Source organism: Macaca mulatta, chromosome 2, assembly GCF_049350105.2.
Source record: "Macaca mulatta isolate MMU2019108-1 chromosome 2, T2T-MMU8v2.0, whole genome shotgun sequence".
NCBI classification, from domain to species: domain Eukaryota; kingdom Metazoa; phylum Chordata; class Mammalia; order Primates; family Cercopithecidae; genus Macaca; species Macaca mulatta.
In genome coordinates, this window is record NC_133407.1 from 190,434,984 (window position 1) to 190,458,013 (window position 23,030).

Consider the following 23,030-nt stretch of genomic DNA (forward strand, 5'->3'; position numbering starts at 1 on the left):
GTTAACTGTTGTGGGTTATAAAATAGTGAAATTAAGGTTTCTCCTACCTTCAGGCAAATAGCACAGTTAACCATGGAGGCAGGGGGGATGTAGGGGTGAGCTATTAGGAGAGCTATTAAATTACAAAAATGTATAATGCATTCAATTATTTAGTCTAGCATGATGAAATGCTATTAAAAGCAAATGTAAACCCTCTTCCAAACCAAAAAAAACTTATAAAGATGATATGATAGCTTAGTTTTCTATTAATGTTTTAATCACAGTGTGTTCTTATTTGAGGAAAAGTGTTTATATATGAAAAGTGATGCCAATTTATAGTAATTTTTAAAAATGAAAAAAATTGATTATTTTCTCCAACATTTGCCTAATACTCAAAGGGAGGCTTATAATATTCATATTGCAAGTTTTACTTTTAAGTTTTAAACAATCACATAGTTTCCTCTAGTATTTAGAATATTTATATTTAGGGAAATGCATTTCATAGAAATAGTGTCTTAGCTACTCAAAAAAGTCTTTTAAAAAAACTAGTATATAAATATGAATATTTAATTTTATTCACTTTTATTTTGGATACTTTATTTTCAATATAAAGAGCTTTCTAGATAAATGGTAATCCAATTTATGAACTCTTTTGCATAGAAAAAACGATTTAGCGTATTATGTACTGATGAATTAACAGTGCATTGTACTCCAGACTGCCATAAATGTATAAAAGTGTTTAAAGGAAGTACTTTTACCAATTCTGAAAGGGTTGAAGTAACCATAGTTGATCATTTTATTTTATATCCAGTTTTTACTTTGTTCCAATGTTATTTCTGTTTACCATTAATCATCCCTCTGGTATGGAAACTAGGAGCAAGTATATGAACTTTTAAAATAATACATAGTGTAGCAATCGTACTTTGCTATGAAAAACAGCTGATTTCCCATTAAAAGTCTTTTCTTAAGCCGTGTAAACAGAGAGATCTGATAAGAATTTAATAAAGTTTTTATAAAGCTCTGTTTAAGTATATAGGTCAATTGCTGAGTCAAGTGATCAATGGAATTATGAATATCTGTTATCATTGATGAGTCTCTATTATCACCTGGAGTCATTTTCTTGAAAGCATATAAGAAAGGTATTTGTAAATATATTAATAGAAGGAAAATTCAGATTAAACATTTTCTAAGTTATTTTTCTTATCAGGGACCCATGGCATTTCAATATTGATAGTTAATGATTAAATCTCAAATTTAAAAACAAATCACACAACTGCAAATGTCCTAGCAATTAAGTCAATGGCCTGGTTTTGTTCTCTTGGTTCTCTTATGCCTAACTTCATAATAGATCGAAGAACATATTCTAGTAAATATGTTCCAATAAATTTCTCATACATTGTTTACAGTGTTGAAATATTTCAATCATAGTATTTTAAATACAGTCTAGTATTTCATATTTCAAATTTAAAAAATTATATCAGAAAACTACATTAATATTATTTTAAAATCACTCCTCTCATATATACATTTTCAAAAGAATTGCTTTTTATTTAAATTACATTGTTAGAAAAATTGCGTGGAAATCTGGGCACATACTTGGCATTTTCATTTTTCATGTTATTCAACTCAACTGAGAGCCAAGTTATGGATTAATATTTAAAATCTCACTCAAGTATTACCTAAGTTAAATCATCTTAAATTTGTTTTAAAGCTTCCCTTCATAATCACAGGAGGGAAAAGAGACACTATCCACAGGACACAATCTGGAAAGAATAATCCCATGAACGATGGATAAACTTTTATCCAAGCAAATTAAATGTAATTATGTCAGCTTTCTGAATATATTTACCTTTCTATATACATATTGTTAATGTGTACCTGTCTGTATAATTATGCACATTATATCCCCAAACACATATGAGGTGAGGCTTAAAAGCAATTTGCATTTGATTAACTCTGTATCATTAAATTAATACTGATTAATTTTACATAAGTGTGAAATAGTTTGGTGTCTTTTTTTTTCTCTTGTAATTTACTTAAAGGTTATGTTTTCCACAAAAATACTGACTAATTACTACATTCTTGTGCATAATTAATTCAGTAATATCCATTATCTACATAGTTCGTAAACATTCTATCTGGAAAATATAATTTATCATGGCAATGTGGGAATTTTAACACTATTTTTCTAGTGATTGTCAATATTTTAATATCTGTGAAGAACAAAAATTTTTAAAACATTAATTTTAATTTATTGATATGTTACCTATTATACATGTTACCCGTTATACAAATGAATACTCTTACCTTTCATTCAGGAAGAATGATTGACTCTTACTTTCCAATAAACATTTTAATTTGGGTTGTAAAAGAAAAAGTCGTTTGTGGGTAAGATCATTTTCTTGATTCTTACAATTTTAGAATTTTTATTTTCTTATTTAGAAAAAAGATTCAGAAAATTTAATGAAATCTGCCAAATTGATAAAGGCAGTCAGTAAGGAAGGAGATAAATGACTGCTCTATTAGCAGTGAAAGTAGGTCACCGGGTATGAGGCAGTTTTTACATTTAATAAAAAACTTTCTAAATGTTTTGTTTTTACTTGTGTTTTTAAAATTAAGGTACACTGTACAATATACAACAGTATTGGCTTGACAATATATTTTCTAAGGAGTGATGTATATAACATGACGTTTGCACATCAGTTGCTCAGTATTGTTAACTTGCAAAATAAATTGCTAAATGTTATAAGTTCAAAATCACTGAGAGGAAATTAATGTTGTAAGTGTGGCTTTAAACTAATCAATTATTTAGAGAAGTTTGTTTTAAGAGTTAGTGACTGCATTCACAAGTCATTAGGAATAGATCACAAAACGTATATAGGAGAAAGAAAATGTATGTATTAGGTACACAATCTTATAGAACACATTGGTTCTTAACATTAGATTTGCACTTTAACCCATTGAAAAGGAATTAATGCTCATTACGAGGATAATAAATAACACAACATCAAGGAAATGCCATTTGCTGCATATCAACATTCTCTCTTAATCTACTATTCAGTTATTTACTATATCTTCCCAGGAGTTATTCACTATTCATTAAATACATTCTCCTATTTGTATACAAGCCTTTAAACAAAGAGAATCCAACCTAAGCTTATTGTAATTCTTGCAAATATTACTTATGTTAATGTGGCATATGCTGCTCATTAGAACCTGTACCACAGTGCAAACCATTGCCTGGCGGGACACACACAACTTCAACACAGCCCTTGCAACATAAACACACACACGCACCTCCGCTTCGACAAAGTGATTTCCCTTTAGTCCATTCATAAATGCCATGATCCCAAGTAGGAACAACCTGTCATTACCTTTAAACATACTAAAGAGTCTAGGAAAGGAAGGCTGAATTTTCTTTCAAACTTCTCGGAGTACCACATGGTCATAATTAGAAAATAAAATACTGCCTTGGCTATTTGGCAATTAACATAACTGGGTTGCAACGCTGGAGGATTTTCTTTCTTTCTTTCTGTTCAAATTGGCAAACAAGGTAATTGCTCGAATTGGTATCAAATTAAAAACACGTTTTCAAGGTTTAGACCATCTAAAATTATCTTCTGAAGTGTTTTAGAAGAGAGTTGGAAAAAAAAAAAAAAAAAAGGCACATCTTTCGTTCACTAAGAGCAAACCGCTCTATTCGGAGGCACCTTCCCGACGCGCAAGGCTTCGGTGAGAACGTGCTTTGGAGAGCGTGAGCCCGCGGGGCAGGGCTCCGCGCGTCGCGGTACCTGGCTTACCTTCATTGGAAGGCTGCGGAATCAGTTCCCCGAAGCAGTTGAGAAAAGAGCAGCTGAGGAGGAGGAGGATGGAGAGGTGACAATCCATGTTGCTGGTGCAGAGGGCAGTGAGAGGAGCATATCTCCATGAAGCATGCCACTGATGTGAGGGGGAGCGCTCTGATTGCTGGAGAAGTTACCATGCTCCGCTCGCAGGCTGATGTCAAGTTTGACACTGGAGATAAGGAGGAGTCTGGCTGCCTTTCCGCGAACCCCGCTCGGGGACTTCCCTGGGTCCTAGTGCCGTCCTCAACGGGCGCTAAAGCGGAGCGGGATGGCAAGCTGCTGGCTCTGCAGCCCAGAGCTGCCCAGGAAGGAGACTGGGTGGGAGTGGGGGCGTCGCCCATGGCACAGGAAACACAGAAGTTGTGATGAGTCTGCGATGCTGAGAAAAATGCACCCTCTTTTGTGCTCCATGAAAAGTAGCTATTTTATTGTTTGCTATCCATGCTCTGTTTAACTCACCGAAGAAATCAGAGGCTTGATAGGAGTGTCATATGGCAGTGTGAGTGCACAAGGAACTGAAATGCGAGAGAAACGTGTGTTATTGAAAGAATAGCAGTCTTTCGTTAAAAAGTCAATCGTGTTTGTATAATTGAAAAAAAGAATGATTATAGTTATTCCTTTACTGTGTTCAATGTGATCATAACTCTCTGTGAGTTCTTTGTGGTTCAGAAAGACACTAATACACAGCCTGGATCAGATGGTCTCTGTATTTCTACACCCAGTGGTATCGTGGTTTTTTAGGCGATCTGGCACAGTGATTTCCAGGGCGCATAGAGCATACTTTGTTGTCGTTTTTTTTTCAACAGGGAAGTAACCTTCATCATCTTAGGGACATGAGCAAGTCCAGCCCCAGCCTGAGGTCCACATTCTTTCCTCATTCTGTGCTGTAAAAGTAATACAGATCAAACCTAAATTTCTTAACAATACATATCTCCCTCCCTCACCGTCTCACATTAGGATCTCTGGGTTCTGCGAGAGAAACAATGCATAATTCACATTTGCTCCATTCAACTTTCAACCACTGATAATCTGGTAATATTGGGATATTCTTATTCTTTAACATTCCAAATCCCAAAGGCTAAATAATAATGTACTTTCTCACTTATTTCACTCCATGATTATCAATGGGCTCTGTTATTTCCAATCCCACTGCTGAACAACCTATTGCAATCTATTTCAGCCAAATAATTTTGTAATTTATATTTTAATAACTAGTATCACTTATCTTTAAAACAATCTCCCAGAAAATGGTTACTCGGATATCCTTCCACCCATCTATCTCTTCTTATACTAAAAAGAAAACAAGATTATTACAGTCCTCTCACAACTTCAGAAAATAAAGGTATGTTGATAATCTTAAGATCAGTGATCAGTTTTAGAGCTCTTGGTAATGAAATTTAAACGAAAGTTTGAAAAGGCCTTGCTAATAATATATTCAGTTCACAAACATGATGTTTTTAATTAGAGAACACTATGTTCACTTAAATTATAAGACAATGCTGCCAGATAACAGTTTGATGACTGAGGTGGGGAAGTGGGGTGGATAGAAGCAGCCAGGGGAAAAGAGGGACCCCTCTCACTTTTCTGTGTGTGTCATGTTACTTTGTGTCTCTAACTTCTTTCCACATTGTGTCACCAGAGGCTGTGCAATCCTCAAGTGCGAAGTCTGTCAGAATTGAAAATAATAACAGATACTGCCCAGAGAACTTAGATAGTAGTGACTCTGGTGTTTTTTCAAAGTTCCAGCACAACACTTACATTGTTCCAAAGTTAGATACACATTTTCTGAAACTTGAAAGCAACTAAAATATTATTTGGAATTGACAATTTGAAAACATTTCGGAGAACCTGCCAATGCGCTGACATGCACATACATTGGCCCCCTCATGCCATTTCTCTTCTCACACTTGAAAACTTAAAAACTACTTGTCACTGGGAAAAAAGGCATTCATGTTTGCAGAAAGCTACAGGAGTGGCAAAATGAGTACAAAGCAATACCTGGCCTGAAAAATAGAGTATAAATGATATAGAATCTCTAAATTGTCAACTCTCGAGTGAAAAGTAAAATGTTTCCATTATGTGGGCATCATTCTGGATAGATGGGGAAAAAGGAGTGATGCCAACAAGCAGAGAAGAGCAATCGATTTGGCTATAGCAGGAGTGGAAAGGATGAGGTGGGGGCAGCAGATTCAGGGAAGCCCTTATTAAGAAAGTGGTAACTGAGCTGCAGCTTGAAGAATGGGTAGGAGTTCACTAGTGAGAAAATGGTTCAGAAGGCACTGCAGGCAGGCAAGGCCAGAGAGTGTCCAACTGAGCCAAAAAAGAAAGCATCTGGCACATATGGAATGTACAGTATGTTAGAGTATTTGTGGTGGCTAAAAGGCCAGGATAGGAGGAGGTATGGATTGGAGACAAAATGTAGGGAAATATTCTTCAAAGAACAGGTTGAAAACTGCAGAGATTTTGATGCCACATGTCAATGATTTTACAATATATTTTAGACTAAAGAGAGACATCAAAAGCATTTCAGCAAGTAGTAAATTGATCATGTCTCAGTCTGGGGACAAAATTTTACTGATAGCATAAAACAGGATGTCTCCACCTGGGTGCAATGCTTATTAAGAAGTGACACCTTCTTCCCGCCACAGACTTACTGCATCTAAAGGTTGGAACCCAGGAATCTGCAATTTCACAAGCTTCTCAGGTAATCCTTGGGGTCCTGGGAGAACCACTGCTCAATGTGAAAGAGGGAATATTAGAGGTAGACCAGTTAGACTTCCAGCTATTTTTCAAGTAGGACTAAAGTGATAAGGAACTGAACTAAGATCTCTCAGAAAGAAGAAAGATAAAAGGGAAAACGAGAAAACCATTTTAGGTTAAACAAACAATACTCCCCCAAGGAAAGCTGGATTTAGTACATAACTCAAGTTAGGAGTTAAAGAATAGTTCCCTAGGGGAGATGGCAATTGAGAGGAAACTAAAAAGGGGCATTTTAAAGAAAAGTGAAAAACAAGATTTCTGGAGGAAATGACAAATGCCTCTATTATTAGAGTGTCGATTTCGAAACGGTGTCAGCGGGTATGGGAAAGAGGAGACCCCAGCTAGGAGGGAGCGGGGTCATGAAGAGCTGTATGAGCTGCTCTAAAAAGCTTGAACAGGGGTGCTGAGGGGCAAGGCAGAAATACTTCAATTTGCATTTTAGAAAGATCAGTTAGACATATTTAAGAAAGGAGGGAAAAATGAAAGTGAAAACCCCAATGAGAAGCCAAAAGACAAATTAGGAGCCCTTTGCAGTAAGATGGCCAATATCGCATAGAGGTTACCAGTGGGGCTCTTGATTCAGAGCAATCTAGGTCACTGACCTGGCTCTGTCACTCTTAGTGAAATCCAGATAATAACAGATCCTATCTCGTCAGAATGTTGTAAGGATTATATCAGATTTGGGATGGTACAGATACAGTGTTAGCCTAGTGGTTGAGTTATTAAAAGCATTCAATGCTGTTTTTTTTTTTTTTTAAATCTTGATCCAAAAGGGAGATCTAGAGAGTGTGACACTGAGCAGGAACAGTAGAACTGAAACCAGGCACATATAAGTGGGAAAACTGGCAACACTTCATAATAGATTGATTATGACAAATTAGTCAGATGGTAGTGCCTAGAAGGCCTTTCAATTTCTGACTCAAATGAGGAGTTAGTGAAGAGTAAGAGAGGTTTGAGGAGAGAAAACAGACATGGAATGTAAAGGTTTCTGTTTTACATATGTCTAGTTGGAAAGACCTGAGGCAAAGCCAAGGGTAAATGAAATACTAGGAGAAAAGGACCTAAATGGAGTTATTTCTTTGGAAATCATTAGTATATGAAAATAGGCTGGGAGTGGAGGCTCAGCCCTATAATCCCAGCACTTTGGGAGGCTGAGACTGGTGGATTGTTTGAGTCCACGAGTTCAAGACCAGCCTGAGCAACATGGAGAAACCCTACCTCTACAAAATCTAGCCAGGCATGGTAGCACATGCCTGGAGTCCCAGCTACTGGGGTGGCTGAGGTGGTAGGATCTCTTTAGCGCTGGAGGCAGAGGTTGCAGTGAGCCAAGATCGCACCACTGCACCCCAGCCTGGGTGACAGAGCGTTGGTAGGAAGCTCAGTTGATTGGCCAGGGATGAAGCCCTAGCATACACCTATATTTAAAAGGCAGGTAGAAATAAATAGTAAAGGACTAGAAAAAATAGCTTATTAGAAATCAAGCTTGTTAAAATTTTGGAAAATAATTCATTCTTAACTGTGGTGCATGCAAAAAAAAAAATCCAAAAAGATGACTGAAAAGTCACAATTGAATTTGACGACATTCTGGATCAGGCCTTCTCTGAATCTGCTGCCCTTACCTCTATCCTTCCCACTCCCATTGCAGCTAAATTTATTGTTCTCCTCTGTTGACATCCCTCTTCTTCACATCGATCCAGAATGGTGCTCAGGTTATAGAAACTCTTTACTTACTGTTTGATGTATCTTAATCTGGAGAGCCTACTGTTTCAAGATCTTATGTTGTTCACATTAATTCCCAGGCTCGGTTTTGCTTTGCGCTCATTTTGACGCTCTTGTAAGTTTCCTTCAAACATGAATGCCTCTTTCTGCAGGGAAGATTTTGATGGCTTTGGTGATGCTTTTGGTGCAGTAATGGAACTGCAAGTTCAATTAAGATAAAGGAGGAAATGGTAAGTGAGGATACAGAAATAGTACATATTCTATGCTTTCAAGAAGGTAAGCTTAGAAGAAAAGCCTGGAAAAGAGGAAAGTGAGATCCAATAAGAGTATTATAAAATAGAAGAGGCTGATATGTTTCCTTCTGTGCTTAGCTGAGCAGTGATGCAATTAATTGTCAAGAAATACAGTGGTTCAAATTTGCGAAGTAGAGAAAAACGGGAAAAATATCAATTTTTTTTTTTTGTTTACAACCTGTTGAGATCTAAGTGCAATTAATAAAGTCAGTAGTTTGTTATCAAATAAGAAACCCAGAAGGTCATAAACTGCAAGTTAGGAAATTGTTGGTAAATGATAGTTTAATCCACGAGAGTAAATGTAGTTGCCCAGAAAGACTATGAACAATGAGGGAAAAAGAGAACCCAGAATGCAATTCAGATTATTATTATTATTTTAAGACAGTCTCACTCTGTCACCTAGGATGGAGGGCAGTGGCATGATCCTGGCTCACTGCAGCCTCTACCTCCTGGGCTCAAGTATTCCCTTCACCTCAGCCTCCCTAACTGGGACAACAGGAGTGTGCCAGCTTGCCTAGTTAACTTTTGTATTTTTTATAGAGGTGGGGTTTTGCAATTTTGTCCAAGCTGGTCTCAAACTCTTGGGCTCAAGCAATCCACAACCCTCGGCCTCCCAAAGTTCTGGGATTCCAGGCGTGAGCCATCACAACTAACCTTGATTTAGATTAAACAGAATATCCAAAAGGCAGAAAGAAACTGAATAATTATCTCAATAAACTGAATAGGAGTAAATATTGTAAAAGAAGGTAAAGAGAATGAGTCAGAAAGGACAACAGAGATGAAAATTTCGAGAAGGGGACAATCAACTGAAACAGAGGTAAAGTTTGATCAAGACTAAAAACAGTCTTTCTAGTGAGTGGAAAGACCACAAGATTGGGAATTCCCTCCCAGAAAATTATGTTTAGACCTGCAAAATATTTTAGAACCTATCATTTTATAGTTAGAGAAAGAGTCAAACATTAGTGACATCGTTATGTTCACAGGGTGAAAGGCAACAATAGAGAAAGTATCAAAAAAAGTTATTAAAAAAGTAGAAAAAAATATCAATGGGAAACTCTACAGGAAATCTTTGGTGCCTAAGTATTTGAAGGCAATTAGAAGAATGGAATAATCTCAGAATCTAAGAAAGCTTCTTGAAGGACAGTGATTTTTTAGGACAATTACTAAATTTTGGCTTTGAAAATAGTCACAGCAGATTGCACAAATTAATTTGCTGTATTTTAACTGATATCCACTGAATTAATATGTCTTAAACATGCAAGTTTATGCAATCAATATAAAAATTAGCATGCCCAAATTAATTGAAAAATGCTAATTATAAATTAGAAAGCTTTAACCCAATTGTTATAAAGCTGTCCAAAAAAGGCAAAAAATAAAATAAAATAAAATAAAAAATAAAGACATCAATATGAGTTGCTGGTTAGGATAAACCAATGCTATTTAAAACATACTCTTACATTCAATTTTATAATTACTTCTGAAACATTTTTCCATTTTTAAAACAAATTTTACTACTATCACTACTTCCTACTCTTCTGTTTCTCTTGCCAAAAGACAGTCAAAACAAGCCAAGAGTTCATCTTAACATCTAAGGAAAACATCCCAAGGCTCTGAGCAAACTCTGAGGAAGAGCATATGGGGCTTGAGATGGTGAGGAGCGAAGGGAACGTTTTGGATGAGATAGGACTTAGATTGTAGTCCTTTTAAAATCCATTTTTGAGAAATAATTATGAATATACATACATATGTACATTCGTCATACACACACATATGAAATATTGTGTTCATCAACAAGAAAGACCATCCACTATCCAATAGTATTTTCTTAGAGCAGGGTATGGTAAAATGCAGAATTTTATTTAGGAAATCTTGAGCAGGGCCTGAGATTCTGCATTTCCAACAAGCTCCGAGGTCTGATGTCTGCTGCAAATGGCGACACTTTGCAGCAAAGTTCTAAAATACATCGGTTGATTTGGAAAATTAGTGTGAATATGTACAATATATTCAAATACAAACATTAAAATATTAAAACATCAGATTTGATTTAAAAAAAAAAAAAGGGAATACGTGGCTCAATCAATTCAAACTCATCTCTCAGTAAACTTCAAGACTAGCCTGCTGCTCCAGTCAACTATTTAGATAACACTACCTCATTCTAAATCCCTTTCTTCTTTAAAGTGTGTAGTCAAGACCACACCATCATTCCTGTAGACTCTTATTTCACCTTTATCTAAATCACTCTTAGAAGCATTTCATTATTTACTCATCTGCATTGTTAGTTAACTGTTTCAAGTGCATGAATTGCCTTCTCAGTATTTTAAGTTCTTTCACAACAAAATAAATTACCTAACCTAATCCAGAAAAGTGAAAACATTATTCAGCACAAGAGTGTAAAATAACCTACTTCATTTTGTTTCAGATATGTTAAATGGATGATAATATAGTGGGAGGATAATTTCTTGAGATATACATTAAAAGACCAAATTTCAGCTATCCAGGAAGATATATAGGGCTTAACATATGAGAATACCACTGTTAAACCCATGATTTAATACAAAATGAATTTTGTGTTTGCAAATATTAAGAAATTTATCTAAAGATGAAAAGCTAATGTCCTTTTATTTATCAATTAATTTTAAATATAAAATGACATTTTCATTCCTTAATGTATTGTTATATAGTTCAGAAAAACAAGTAATAGCAATATGGCCTATTGATTGAAGGGAATTTTTAAAAGGATGTCATAGCAGATGCTATCTTTATGGCTCAGACGAAAGTAAGAGGGCATCCAAAATAGTTTTCTACATAAAGCAAAAGGTGATAAAGGATTATTAAATGCTCTGTAGAAATATATTTTGAGAACATGTGACTTCAATTTTGTTTCTGAACTATCTAACAAGCTTGAACATAAAATAGAATTACTCAATACAGAAAAATTAACTGATTATGTACTTGTCTAACCAAAGTCATCAATTCAGCGGGGAACTGGAAAAATAATCCATATTAAGTCATAGAGATCTTATATTCAACAATGTCAAACATTTGTGATTTTTCACGGATGCTCTGGTTTCCACAAGTGTCCAAATAACCTCACCTGCTTTTCCAATTTGTCTCCTAGACTATGCTGTGGGTCAGTGATCCCTATTATGTCACATCAATACAGTGGTTAAATAATGATAAATAATTTAAAGTGTGTCAGGTAGTCCACATCTTAATGTCAATCATCTTTATCCATGCAATATTTCCCCAGTTAAATGGAAGCTGTTTCCATTTCCAACTCTGGGTTTTTTACTATCCAAATATGTTTTATTTACACACAAAATTGCAGGTTTTACAGAGATGACTGAAACTCAGAATTAACTCAGTTTGAAAAATAAATCAAAGTAAGGGAGATTGCACCTAAAATGCTTAAAAATAATTACAAATATAGTGATACAGTTTTCTAGAAAAATGAGTATGCCCTCCTTCAATTTTTAATTATGGCAATGAATGATTCAAAATTTTCATTTTATATTCTTATTTAAGATGCATTTATCTTGCAATTTCTATGATTTAATTAATTTAAGCATCTCAAATATTCAGTAATTTTTTTTTTTGAAACATATGCACAAGTAAAGCCTCAACTAAAAACTTGGACGTTTTTCAATTCACCTTAGAGTAAATAAGGTGGAATACATTTACAAGTCCACATGCAGGAAGCCTGTCTGTTGGGTGGTGTCGTCACATCTAAACAAATGAAAGAGTAGAGTCACATACCCGTCCTCACTTCCCTCGATTTCATGAAAGATTTTTTTATTGTCAAGTCGCAGGCATAGGGCACTGCTATAGGCCGGGCTCTCCACTAGAGGGCTCTAACGAGGCAGCAGCCACTGCTGCTGAAGATTCGGGTATTTAGATCTGCTTATTGAGGCAGATCATTGACATAGAGGCCTTCACAGGAATAAGCACAATTTTATTTTTAGGTTCAGTTTAATTAATTTCCTGATTAGTAGTAATTAAGAAGGGTATGAATGCATATGTACATCTGTGAGTTTTAACTAATCACATAACCTCGTATTTACCTTATCTGGACTGTATGATTAGTTCTTTATAGCCCCGAGGAATCAAGAAATGGTGTCACATTGTCACATTTGATTTCTTGTTCAGATAAATCTACCCATTTCCACACTAAAGAGTGTTTAGATAAGTGACACTTTTTTTTTTTTTTTTAAATCTTTCTTCTTTATATGCAGTGTTTCTTCATTGAATTTCCCCGTGAAAATGTTTCTGAAAATGACTGGAGTATAAGATTTTTGTATACTCCAGATATTTCCTTAAAAAAACAGTGTTTCAGTAAAATTTACAGTAAAAGGTAAGGAAATATCTTAAAATAGACATTTAAAAAACAGGATCACTATAATGAACAGTTGTCTTAAGAAGTCCCTTTAGCATCTGTGGCAGAGGGAAGACAGGGGCTCGCCTTCACAAATGTATTGTGGACAGCAACAGCTATAGGAAAAACTGATTTATTTTTAGCACTTTTATGTAAAGCTATAAACTTCAAGGAAGATCAGGAGAAAAATGGATAGACCAAATATCCTACTCCTTTTTTGGAAGCAGCATACCTGGCATTCCTGTGGAATGTGTCTTGCTCCCTTCAGTAAAAGTGACGTGCCCTAGTGTGATTTGCAGAAGAGACATGATGCACTGTTTGAATAGTGCATACAAATCTTTGTAAGGATGATCTTCTTTGGAGAAGAACATGCCTAACATAGAAAAATAAATCTATTTGCTATATCTACTCTAAAACTTGCAATCTTCTATTTTTAATATCCACCAGAAGCATAACTTCTACAGCATCTAACAATGTTATTGTTTAACAGTATTCTAAGTCAGCATTATATGTTATGGGTTGCTGGTTGTCCCTAATTTATGGAGTAATATGCCAGACTTAAGAAATACAACATCGTGTTATGATGAGAGCAGTAAAGGGCTGAATACTATTTTGTTAGAAATATAAGGATAACTTGTGAATGCTAAGTAGCCTTACAGACCACCTGTGACCAAAGTCTGATTCTGCCAAAGAATGTCTTCATCTAAAACACTCTTGAATTAAGTGCCAGGGGAGCAGTGATTGTGGTCTGCTTTTTTCACTGTTGTATTCCCAGCACCTGGAACGGTGTCTGGCACATAGTAGGTCTGTAATCAATATTGGGTGATTGAGTGAAAATGTAATTATTATTTATGATAATATTTAAAGTTTTGTTTTTTATTGTTATATTTTGTCTCCTTTTGGATTAATTTTATGCCAGATTTCAACACTCTACCTATTCACTTACTTCTTTAATTTTCCATTTCAAACAGTTTAACATAGCCCAGAAAATTAAGCATAATAAGTTAATCACATAGTAATGTGTTAATAATTATTCAATTATATTTCAATAAATTAATACATTCTTGCATTTTGATGAAAGATTAAACTGGAAATCGTATACTCTTCTTTAAAACATAGACAACGGGTTGAGCAAACAATGTTAAGGGACTGTTTACACAAAATATTGACCCTAGAGAAAAATAGTCAAAAACTTATCCTCAAGGTAATCAACAAATAAATGACAAAACATTTATGTTGGTTGTTTTAATTTATTTAACAAACTTTGTGTTAACTTATTTATCATTCATAATAAATTGATTTTATATAAAGAAATTTAAAGAGTGAAGAAAGCAAAACAAAATTACAACTGAACAAAATAATGTAAATTATTTTCAATGTGTAAGATTAGTACATCTCTTTAGTTTTAGTTTTTGAAACTTAAAATCCTTAAAAAACAATATTTTATTTTATGGATTTCTTTTCCCAAAACAGGAAGGAGGGCATTCTTATACTACTAAGCTTCCAGCAAATCAAATCACACAGACAGAGAGCCGTAGGCCTCATGCTTGCATAAATAATAAAGGAGTTAACTGTTATATATGAACATTTTAAATGGCTCCCGAAGTAATCATTATATGCAGACAAATTTCAATTTCTTGACTTCCTACACGAAAGCTATTCAATGGGGAAGGAATGAATAAAGGGACTATGGAGGTTTTTGAGGGCAGAGAAAATACTGCATGTTATTATAATGATAGCTGGGTATCATTATAAATGTGTCCAAACCCATAAAATATACCCTAATGTAAACTATGGACTTTGAGCGAAGTGATGTGTGGATGTAGGTTCATCAGTTGTAACAAGTGTACCCCTCTGTTGGGAGGTGCTGATAATGCAGGAGGCTATGCGTGCGTGAAGGCACGAGGTATACGGGAAATCTCTGTATTTTCCTCTTAATTTTGTGGTCAACCTCAAACTGCTCTGAAAAATAAAGTCTTTACTAAATAAACTGCTTAATCTCCACAAGTTTTCGTTTGTATGTTTAATTAATTGTGCCATATTTTAGGAGCATAAATATTCAACAGGGTAGCAATAGTTTTTTAAATGAAGAAAATAACTCAGTGTGCAGGAAAATGCGTGTAATATCTGATTTATAGAGAGAGCCTTGTTTGTAGCTGTGAGATTTAAAGTCCTTACGTGTCCTCAGGACAAGCACATAACAGGGAAAGATAGTGCCACACAGCTCACTTTATGTGGCTCTACCCATTCATGTGTCAGCTCATATCTATTATATAGTCTTTTATGAGTTTAGTTTGTTTTGCCCATTAACTTAAAGTTATCTGAATACCCTTTTACTGCCAATTGCATTTTGTCAGTCTTCAAGATTATAGGAAAGGATTTAGAAAAAAAAAATGCATTATTTCTGAGGTAAAAAAGCAACCTAGCCCCTTCATCAACAAATTCACTTATTCAGGAATGTAAGAATCAACAGACTCTGGTTGAAGAAAATATTTGTAGTAGGGCTAAAAACAGAACTTAGCCTGTTTAACAGACAGCTTCTGAATATGAGAGAGGTTTCCCAACTTGGAAAAAATGAGTCTTTATTCTCTTGTATGCCTCTATGCTTTAGGGGCGTTGCAGTCCAAAAACAAACAAACAAACAAACAAACAAAAACAGTAAATGATGTTTCAGTAAGACCTACTACACTGGAGGAGTTCTTCAAAGAAATCTTAGGACTTGGAAATCTGGAAACATCTTTCACCAAGTTCTATTATAATAAAATAAATAGAAAAAAATTAAAATGGGAAAAGAAAAATGCTGATGTAAATTATGGTTGTAGAAGATTACTAATATCCCCTAAATTATCGTAACATTGAAAATAAATTCTAATAGGTATTTTTGCTCAATCATGAAGTCTCTAGAAAGCAATAAACTCTTGGATAAGTAGGGTAAATATAATTTTATGTGAAAGACACAATGATTCAATCTACCTGATCAAGATCCCGCTTTCTATCACCTTACTCCATGTATGAGCATGTGATAACTATTTAGAAATTCATACGTAATCTCATTATTAGTAATTTTTCAAGAGGTCTTCTTAAGAGCAATTTTTTTTTTAACTGAACTTGCTAACTTATGGAGAATCACAACTTTCTATATTTTGGGAAGAAGGCTAATAATGTTGTGGATGTCTGTATTACTGCTTGCTAATGACTTCCAGAGAAAAGCTGGGCAGGGTAATTAAGCAAAAATTGGCAGCAGCTAGAACAAGAACTGACGACGAGAGTAACTGTTCAAGCTCAGAACATACAGAAGACACAGCCTCTTTAAAACTATTTAGACAACAGGCCACAGTTAGAGATCAATAGATGCATTTTTTTAGTGATTTATATGGAGTAATTTTTCTAATCCTTTGTGATCTTGCATTTTTCTTCTATGCAAATAATGGGGGCAAATGAAAAGTACGTGAAAGTAAAAACCAATGGAATAACACGAAGTTTAGCAAATACTGACACTGCACTCCTTGATCATTATCACCTTAGCATCTTTGACTTAAGCCATTTTCCTAAAAATGGTAATTTGGTTTTGAAGAACTACATTTTTTTTAAGAGGTTTTAAAATTTCAGAAATCTAATATTTTAAAATTAAAATTTAAAAAGTATGAATTAAAGGTAGAGATGAAAAGAATACACTGATTCTTAAAATATATTTATTTGTTATTTGGAATTATATTATTAATTAATATCTCTTACTAGACATTTAAAAGCAGCTAACCTGGACCAAATATATATAACATAAAAAAGTAAATTTGGAAAGTTGAAAGAGGGTTGAACCAGCATATCAGATACACGTCTTCAAAGATACTTCTACCAGAAAATGGAATTCTAAGATATTTCCATGGGGAAAACTGTAATTTACATATTCCACTTAACTATTTTTTTGGAAAGACCAGTGAATGGTAATTTCAAGTGAAGCCTTGCTTCAATCAGAGGGAAAAAAATTACCTTACTAGCAAGATGTTAGATCATATATAATGGAATTAAATATCCAAGACCACCCTTGTGTATATATAAAGACTTTATAATCCCTTTCTAAAATTCTGTGTCTTATCAAAATCAACATTTAATTTTAGACCTGTGAAAACAATAAAACGTTAACTATAACTGCATAGATTTCATCAGCTATAACTTGTCTGCAAAGTTCCATTGTTTAAAAAGATAACTAAAATACTATGAAGACATTGGTGTTTTATTTAGTAGGAGATACATACAATTGTCGTCATTGATCAGAACCCACAAGCTCACTCCAATCAGAGTAATTTCGTACAATGAATGAACTCCAAAGACATTTAAGAGCAACATGTTTGCTGAAGGGAATGATGAGAATCGCTTGAAACGCAGTGATGGGAATGTCGATACCGAGATTTTAAGCAACATGTGAATACACACAAAAGCTCTTCAGATTATTGTGATTATTGTTCAATAGTGAATATCAAAGATAAATTATTATTTGTCATATTATAACATTATACCACTAGAAAGAAAAGATGGAGTAATGTAAAGTCTAAAGTGAAAAAGGATTTTTTTCTTTCTATTATATTTTATGGATCCAATTGATTTGAGTATATGGTTGCAGTGGTGAGAGTTAGGCCATATATTTTAGATATGATTTTACAGCGATTGCAGTTATCTAATCTAAATAGGAACTTTAAAAAGAGGGTTACATTTTAAATGTAAATATAAACCCTTAATCAGCAAATGATAATTTAGTAATTTGGTGTTTCCCGTAATCCAGAAATTAAAAGATGTGCAAGATATGGATTAAAAATTTACACTCACCCAGGCTTTTTGAGTGAAATAAAAACATAAAAGTTCATTTAAAATTAATTCATTATGGTCCCAAAGACTAATGAGACCTATGCTTTCATAAAAGTAACCAAGTTCTGATAATTATCTGTCTCATTTCTGTCCAAACTAGGTGTATGATCTTGAACCAAAGCCCCTGAGGTCCTAGTGTCTTAATCTTCAAAGTAAGTTTTTATGACCTATGACTTGTAAGGTCCTCTTTAACTCTAAAACATTTTTTATGTAGAAAGGAAATGGAAAAACAAATACCTTTTAAGGTACTACACCATCGCACTTATTTGAAGTGGAAAATTATATAATTGGTTTTAGTATCTCAACGATAGTATACTTACTGGCCCTTTCAATGTACATGGCCATTATTATGTATTTTGCCTGTTTTTCCTCTTAAAACCACTTCAAATACTATCAACTTAGTAAGAGATGCCTAAGTTAACTGGTTGCCTACGACCCATCTGACTCCTAAGAAGCAATCCAGGCAGCTCATTAGAAAAGCTTCTTTAGAAGAAATAGAATACAGCTAAGTAATACTGAAATGGGACATAGAAATTCCCTGAGTATCCTCCAATCCTACTACCTTTCTCACTCAACATCTCACAAAAATAGTTTTAGAACAAAACACACATTTCTTTTATATATACAATATATAGAATTTTCCAAAATTAGAAAAAACTTCCTGAAAGAGATACATTTTCTTTTTGTTTGTGGCTTTGCACGTATAGATTGACAGTTTTGGTCTATCTAGACAAACCAACATCCATTAGCTATTCATTTCATCACATTTAAAATTATCTTACCAATATGTTAAAATCATTTTCATGCCTATATCAACATTTAGTCCTGTGGACATATTATACTTTGACAATTTATTTATTTCCATTTTAAAATTAGCCTTCATTTACTTATAATTTTCACATAACTGTGTCCATTTCAACTTTAAGTGACTTCAATTTTTGTAGATATGTACACCCGTAAAACCCCCACTACAATCAGGATGCAAAATGTTTCCATCGTGACGGGAAGTTTTCTTATGTCTGTTTACAATCCATCTCTCGCTTATTGCTCAGTCCCAGGTAACCACTGTTACTATCTGTTAGCTTGATTTTTCCAGACTTTTAGTTGAACAAAACCTTATAGCATGCATTATTGTGTATTTTTGCATGCAGAAACATGAATTTCAGATTCGTTCATGTTGTTGATACACATCAGGAGTTTGTTTCTTTTTGTTGCTGAGAAATGTTCCATTGTAGAAATATATTTTTCACCTCTGAATGATATTTGACATTTATTCTAGTTTTTGGCTTTTGTGAAAAAAATTACTACAGAAATTCACATAGAAGCATTTTTGTAAAAATTTATTTTTGTAAATATTTATTTTCATTCATGTTGGGTAAATACCAAGAAATGAAATGGCTAGAGCATACAGTAATTTTATTAATGCTTCCGATATTTTTTTTTAATTTTGATTTTGTAACAGCAGTGTAGTACACAAAAGCCAGTTGTTCCAACCCTTGTCTATATTTGACCTTTTAATTTTAGCCATTCTATTGGTGAATAGCGTTTTCTCTTTATGGTTTTCATTTGCATTTTACCTGATTATTAATAGTGTTGTGCAATTTTTCATGTGCTGTTCATCATTTGTATATCTTTCTTTGTGATATCCTTTCAAATCTTTCACTTATTTTTAATTGGTTGTCTGCATATAATTGCATCAGAAAGATTGATTATATTTTCTGAATATAATTTTTTTTTGTAAGATAAATGTATTGGGAACATTTTCTTTCATCCTTTGGTTTACTTCTTTGTTGTTCTAATGTTGAATTTTAAGAAATAAGTTTTTCATTTTGATAAAGTCCAGTTTACATATTTTTGCATATATTGTGCTTTTGTGTCCTATCTAAGCAGTCTTTGTTTTAACGTGTCAAAACGTTCTTTTTTTTTTTTCCGGGTTTTTGAAATTCTAGTTTTTTCTGTTTAAGTATCTGATTAAAGCTAATTTTTATGTACGGTGTGAAGTAAAATGTTCACTTTTTCCCTAATATGGATATCCAGTTGTTCTAGCACTACTTGTTGAAAAATCTTTACTCACTGAATTATCTTGAAATTGTTGTCAAAAACCAATAGAGCCTATAGGTATAGGTCTATTTCTGGATCTTCTAGTCTGTTTTACTGATCTATATGTCTATTCTTTCATGAACATCACTCTTTCTTACGAGAGATTTAGACAGAGTAAATCTTAAGTACAGGTTGTCCTACAATTTTGTTTTTCTTTTTAAACATTCTTTTGGCTACTCTAGATTATTTGTCTTTTCATATACAATTTTGAATCCGATTGAAAATGTCTGTAAAAAGTTCTTAGTATTATTGGGATTGAAATTATTGAGACTGAAATTAGAGTAGTAATTTCTTAGTAATATTTAGCCCAATATATAAAAATGGTATATTTTCATTTATTGATAGTTTATGTAATTTCTCTCAGCAATGTTTTGTAATTTTTGGTGTAAATGTCTTGCATACATTTCATTACATTTATTTCTATATGTTGCATGTTGATACCATTGTACATTTTCTTTTTCCTTTTTTTTTGCCGCTTGGCTATAAAAATATAATTGAACAATTATTTTAACTTTGTTCTTTGCAATTTTGATAAATTCACTTATTTGTTCTAGTAGTTTGTATAGTCCTTGCTATTTTCTACAAAAACAATTCTTCCATCTCTGAACAGAGATAGTTTGCTTCTTTCTTTTGAATCTTTACGTCTTTTTGGTATTTTTCGTATTGCAATGACTGGGACCTCTGGTACAATATTGCAAAGAAGTAAGCACACTCATCCTTATCTTGTTCCTGATCTTGTGGGGCAAGCATTTAATATATTACTGAATTAGGGTTCTCCAGAGACACAGAATCAATAAAATGCATACATACATATATGTTATATAAGTGCACAATAAATCTATTATATATAATTATGATATAATAATTTATATGATTTATTTAATAATTATTCCATAATTATTATAGAATACGGATGTATATTATAAGGAATTGACCCAAATGATTATCAAGGCTGGCAAGTCTAAAATCCTCAGGGTGATCCATGAGGCTGGAGGCCTAGGAGAGATAATGTTGCAGTTCCAGTCTTAAGGCTAGCAAGCTGAGGTACCAGGAGAACTGATTTTGTGGTTTAAGTCCAAAGGCAGTAGTCTGCAGTAGAAGAAATGATGTTGCAGATGAAGTCTGAAGGTAGTTTACTGGAGACTTCTCTTGCTTGGGGGAGGCTGGCTTTTTGTTTCTTTCAGGCCTTGAACTGATTGGATGAGGCCCACCTGCATTATGGAGGGCAATCTGCTTTCCTCAACATCCACCAATTGAGATAGTCATCTTCTCCAAAAACACTCTCATAGGATCATGGAGAATAATGTTGGATCAAATGCAGGGGTACTCTGTGGCCCAGCCAAAGTGACAGATAATATTAACCATTATAAACACCATTCATTATGGAGAGTTTTTGTAGGTGTCTTTCATCAGATCAAATATGTTCCCTGTTATTCCTAGATGAAAAATAGATTTGACTATGAATAGATGTTGAATGTTGCTATATGCTTTTTTCTACTTCTTTTGAAAAAGTCTTATCCTTCATTCTGATATGATGAAATACACTAATTGATTTGAATGTTAAAACACGTTTGTATTCCTGGGATGAACCCTACATGGTTGTTGTCTATTATCTTTTTACATATTTTATATTCAATATGCCAATATTTTGTTAATGATTTCTGCATGTATATCATGAGAGATATTAATCTATAATTTTCTTTGTTTGTAGTGTCTTTTATAAGTTTTATTACTAGGTTTATGCTGGCCTGATAATATTAGTTAAAAAGTATTTTATTCCTTTTCTTGATAATATCTATCTATAATTACTTGGATGTTTAATAGAAGTCACCAATGAAGTCACTATGCCTGAATTTTTGTTTCTATAGGAAAGTATTAAAGAATACATATAATGTCTATATCTCATTTAGGTTATGCTGAATTCTATTTTTAAATTTTCATTACAGTTGTCTTTCATATCTTTTGTTAATTATTCTACTAAGTGGCAATTCAGATTATCTATTTTATTTGTTTCCATTTTTTTTGCTTATATTTCTTCAAGGAATTTCTACATTTCATCTAACTTTTGATTTTTCTGATATATCCATTTTTAAATATGCAATAAAAATTATTCTATACATTATTACCCTCTGAAACTATATAGATTTTTCATGAATTCTTTTTTTTTTTTTGGAAACTTGGAAGATCTGTCACCATTTTATTAGTATGTTTCTCTAAGAAATGCCTAAAATGGTTTTTATTGGACTTGGAAATCTCAAAAAACTATTTCCTAACCATACTTTTAAGAACACTTTATTTAATGTGAATAGCAATACTCTTATCACTGTTTTATACCCATCTCTAAAATTCTGTAACTATTTGTAATTATAGAATCACCAAATGTTTGATAGCTGAAAAGAGATTTACAGATCGTTTAATATAAATTTGCTCTTTTGCTTTTCCTACTAAAATAACTTTCTGTTCTTGTCAAACATATCTTTATGCCTAATTATTATGCCTGGTTCAATAAGCTTAACAATATGTTTGCCTTGACTGCTCAAAATAAATGCTGGATGTGGGGACACACACAGAGAGAATTATAATTCAGAGGAAAATTGTATTTTAATTAACCTTAATATAAATGATAAACAAATTAGAATATGTAACCAGAAAATGTACAGAGTTCTTTGCATTTTTCTACTTGCCTTTTTCAAGATGAAGTACACAAGAATGACACGAGCTGTAATTATTTTTAGATTTTCAATCATTTACTCTGTTGCGATTAAGGGAGGTTCAACAATTGTGTTTCGAATTTCTTCAACTGAAACACTATACATGTTTCTCATATCTTCTTTTCTAAGAAGGTAATGGTAAAAATTTTGAAGAAGCTATTACACATGCATAGATATAGGATTTTAAGAAAAGTTTTCACATATGTCCTCCTCAACTAAAATTTCCAAAATAAATTCTTCAGGAGAGACTGTTACCTTTTTTGGGTCACATAAATATTGATGCTACTATGATAATATTTAAATATATAAAGCAGGTTTCCAGCTACGATTATTATTTTATTCCTCTTACTTCTCAAAACAAACATGCAATCACTAATGGCTGCGTCCCATT

The 23,030-nt window shown here is 33.4% G+C and overlaps 1 protein-coding gene across 4 annotated transcripts in view; it reads right to left on the minus strand.

Annotated features, from left to right (window-relative positions):
• EPHA3 (EPH receptor A3) overlaps positions 1–3,995 on the minus strand; it is a 357,743-nt gene extending 353,748 nt beyond the window's left edge. For all 4 annotated transcript variants that reach the window (XM_015129202.3, XM_001083136.3, XM_077994063.1 and 1 more), the window contains exon 1: positions 3,780–3,995. In XM_015129202.3, coding sequence (XP_014984688.1) covers positions 3,780–3,867 — 88 coding nt within the window. In that variant the 5' untranslated portion in view covers positions 3,868–3,995. The remainder of the gene's footprint in view (positions 1–3,779) is intronic.
• Between the last annotated feature and the right edge of the window lie 19,035 nt (positions 3,996–23,030).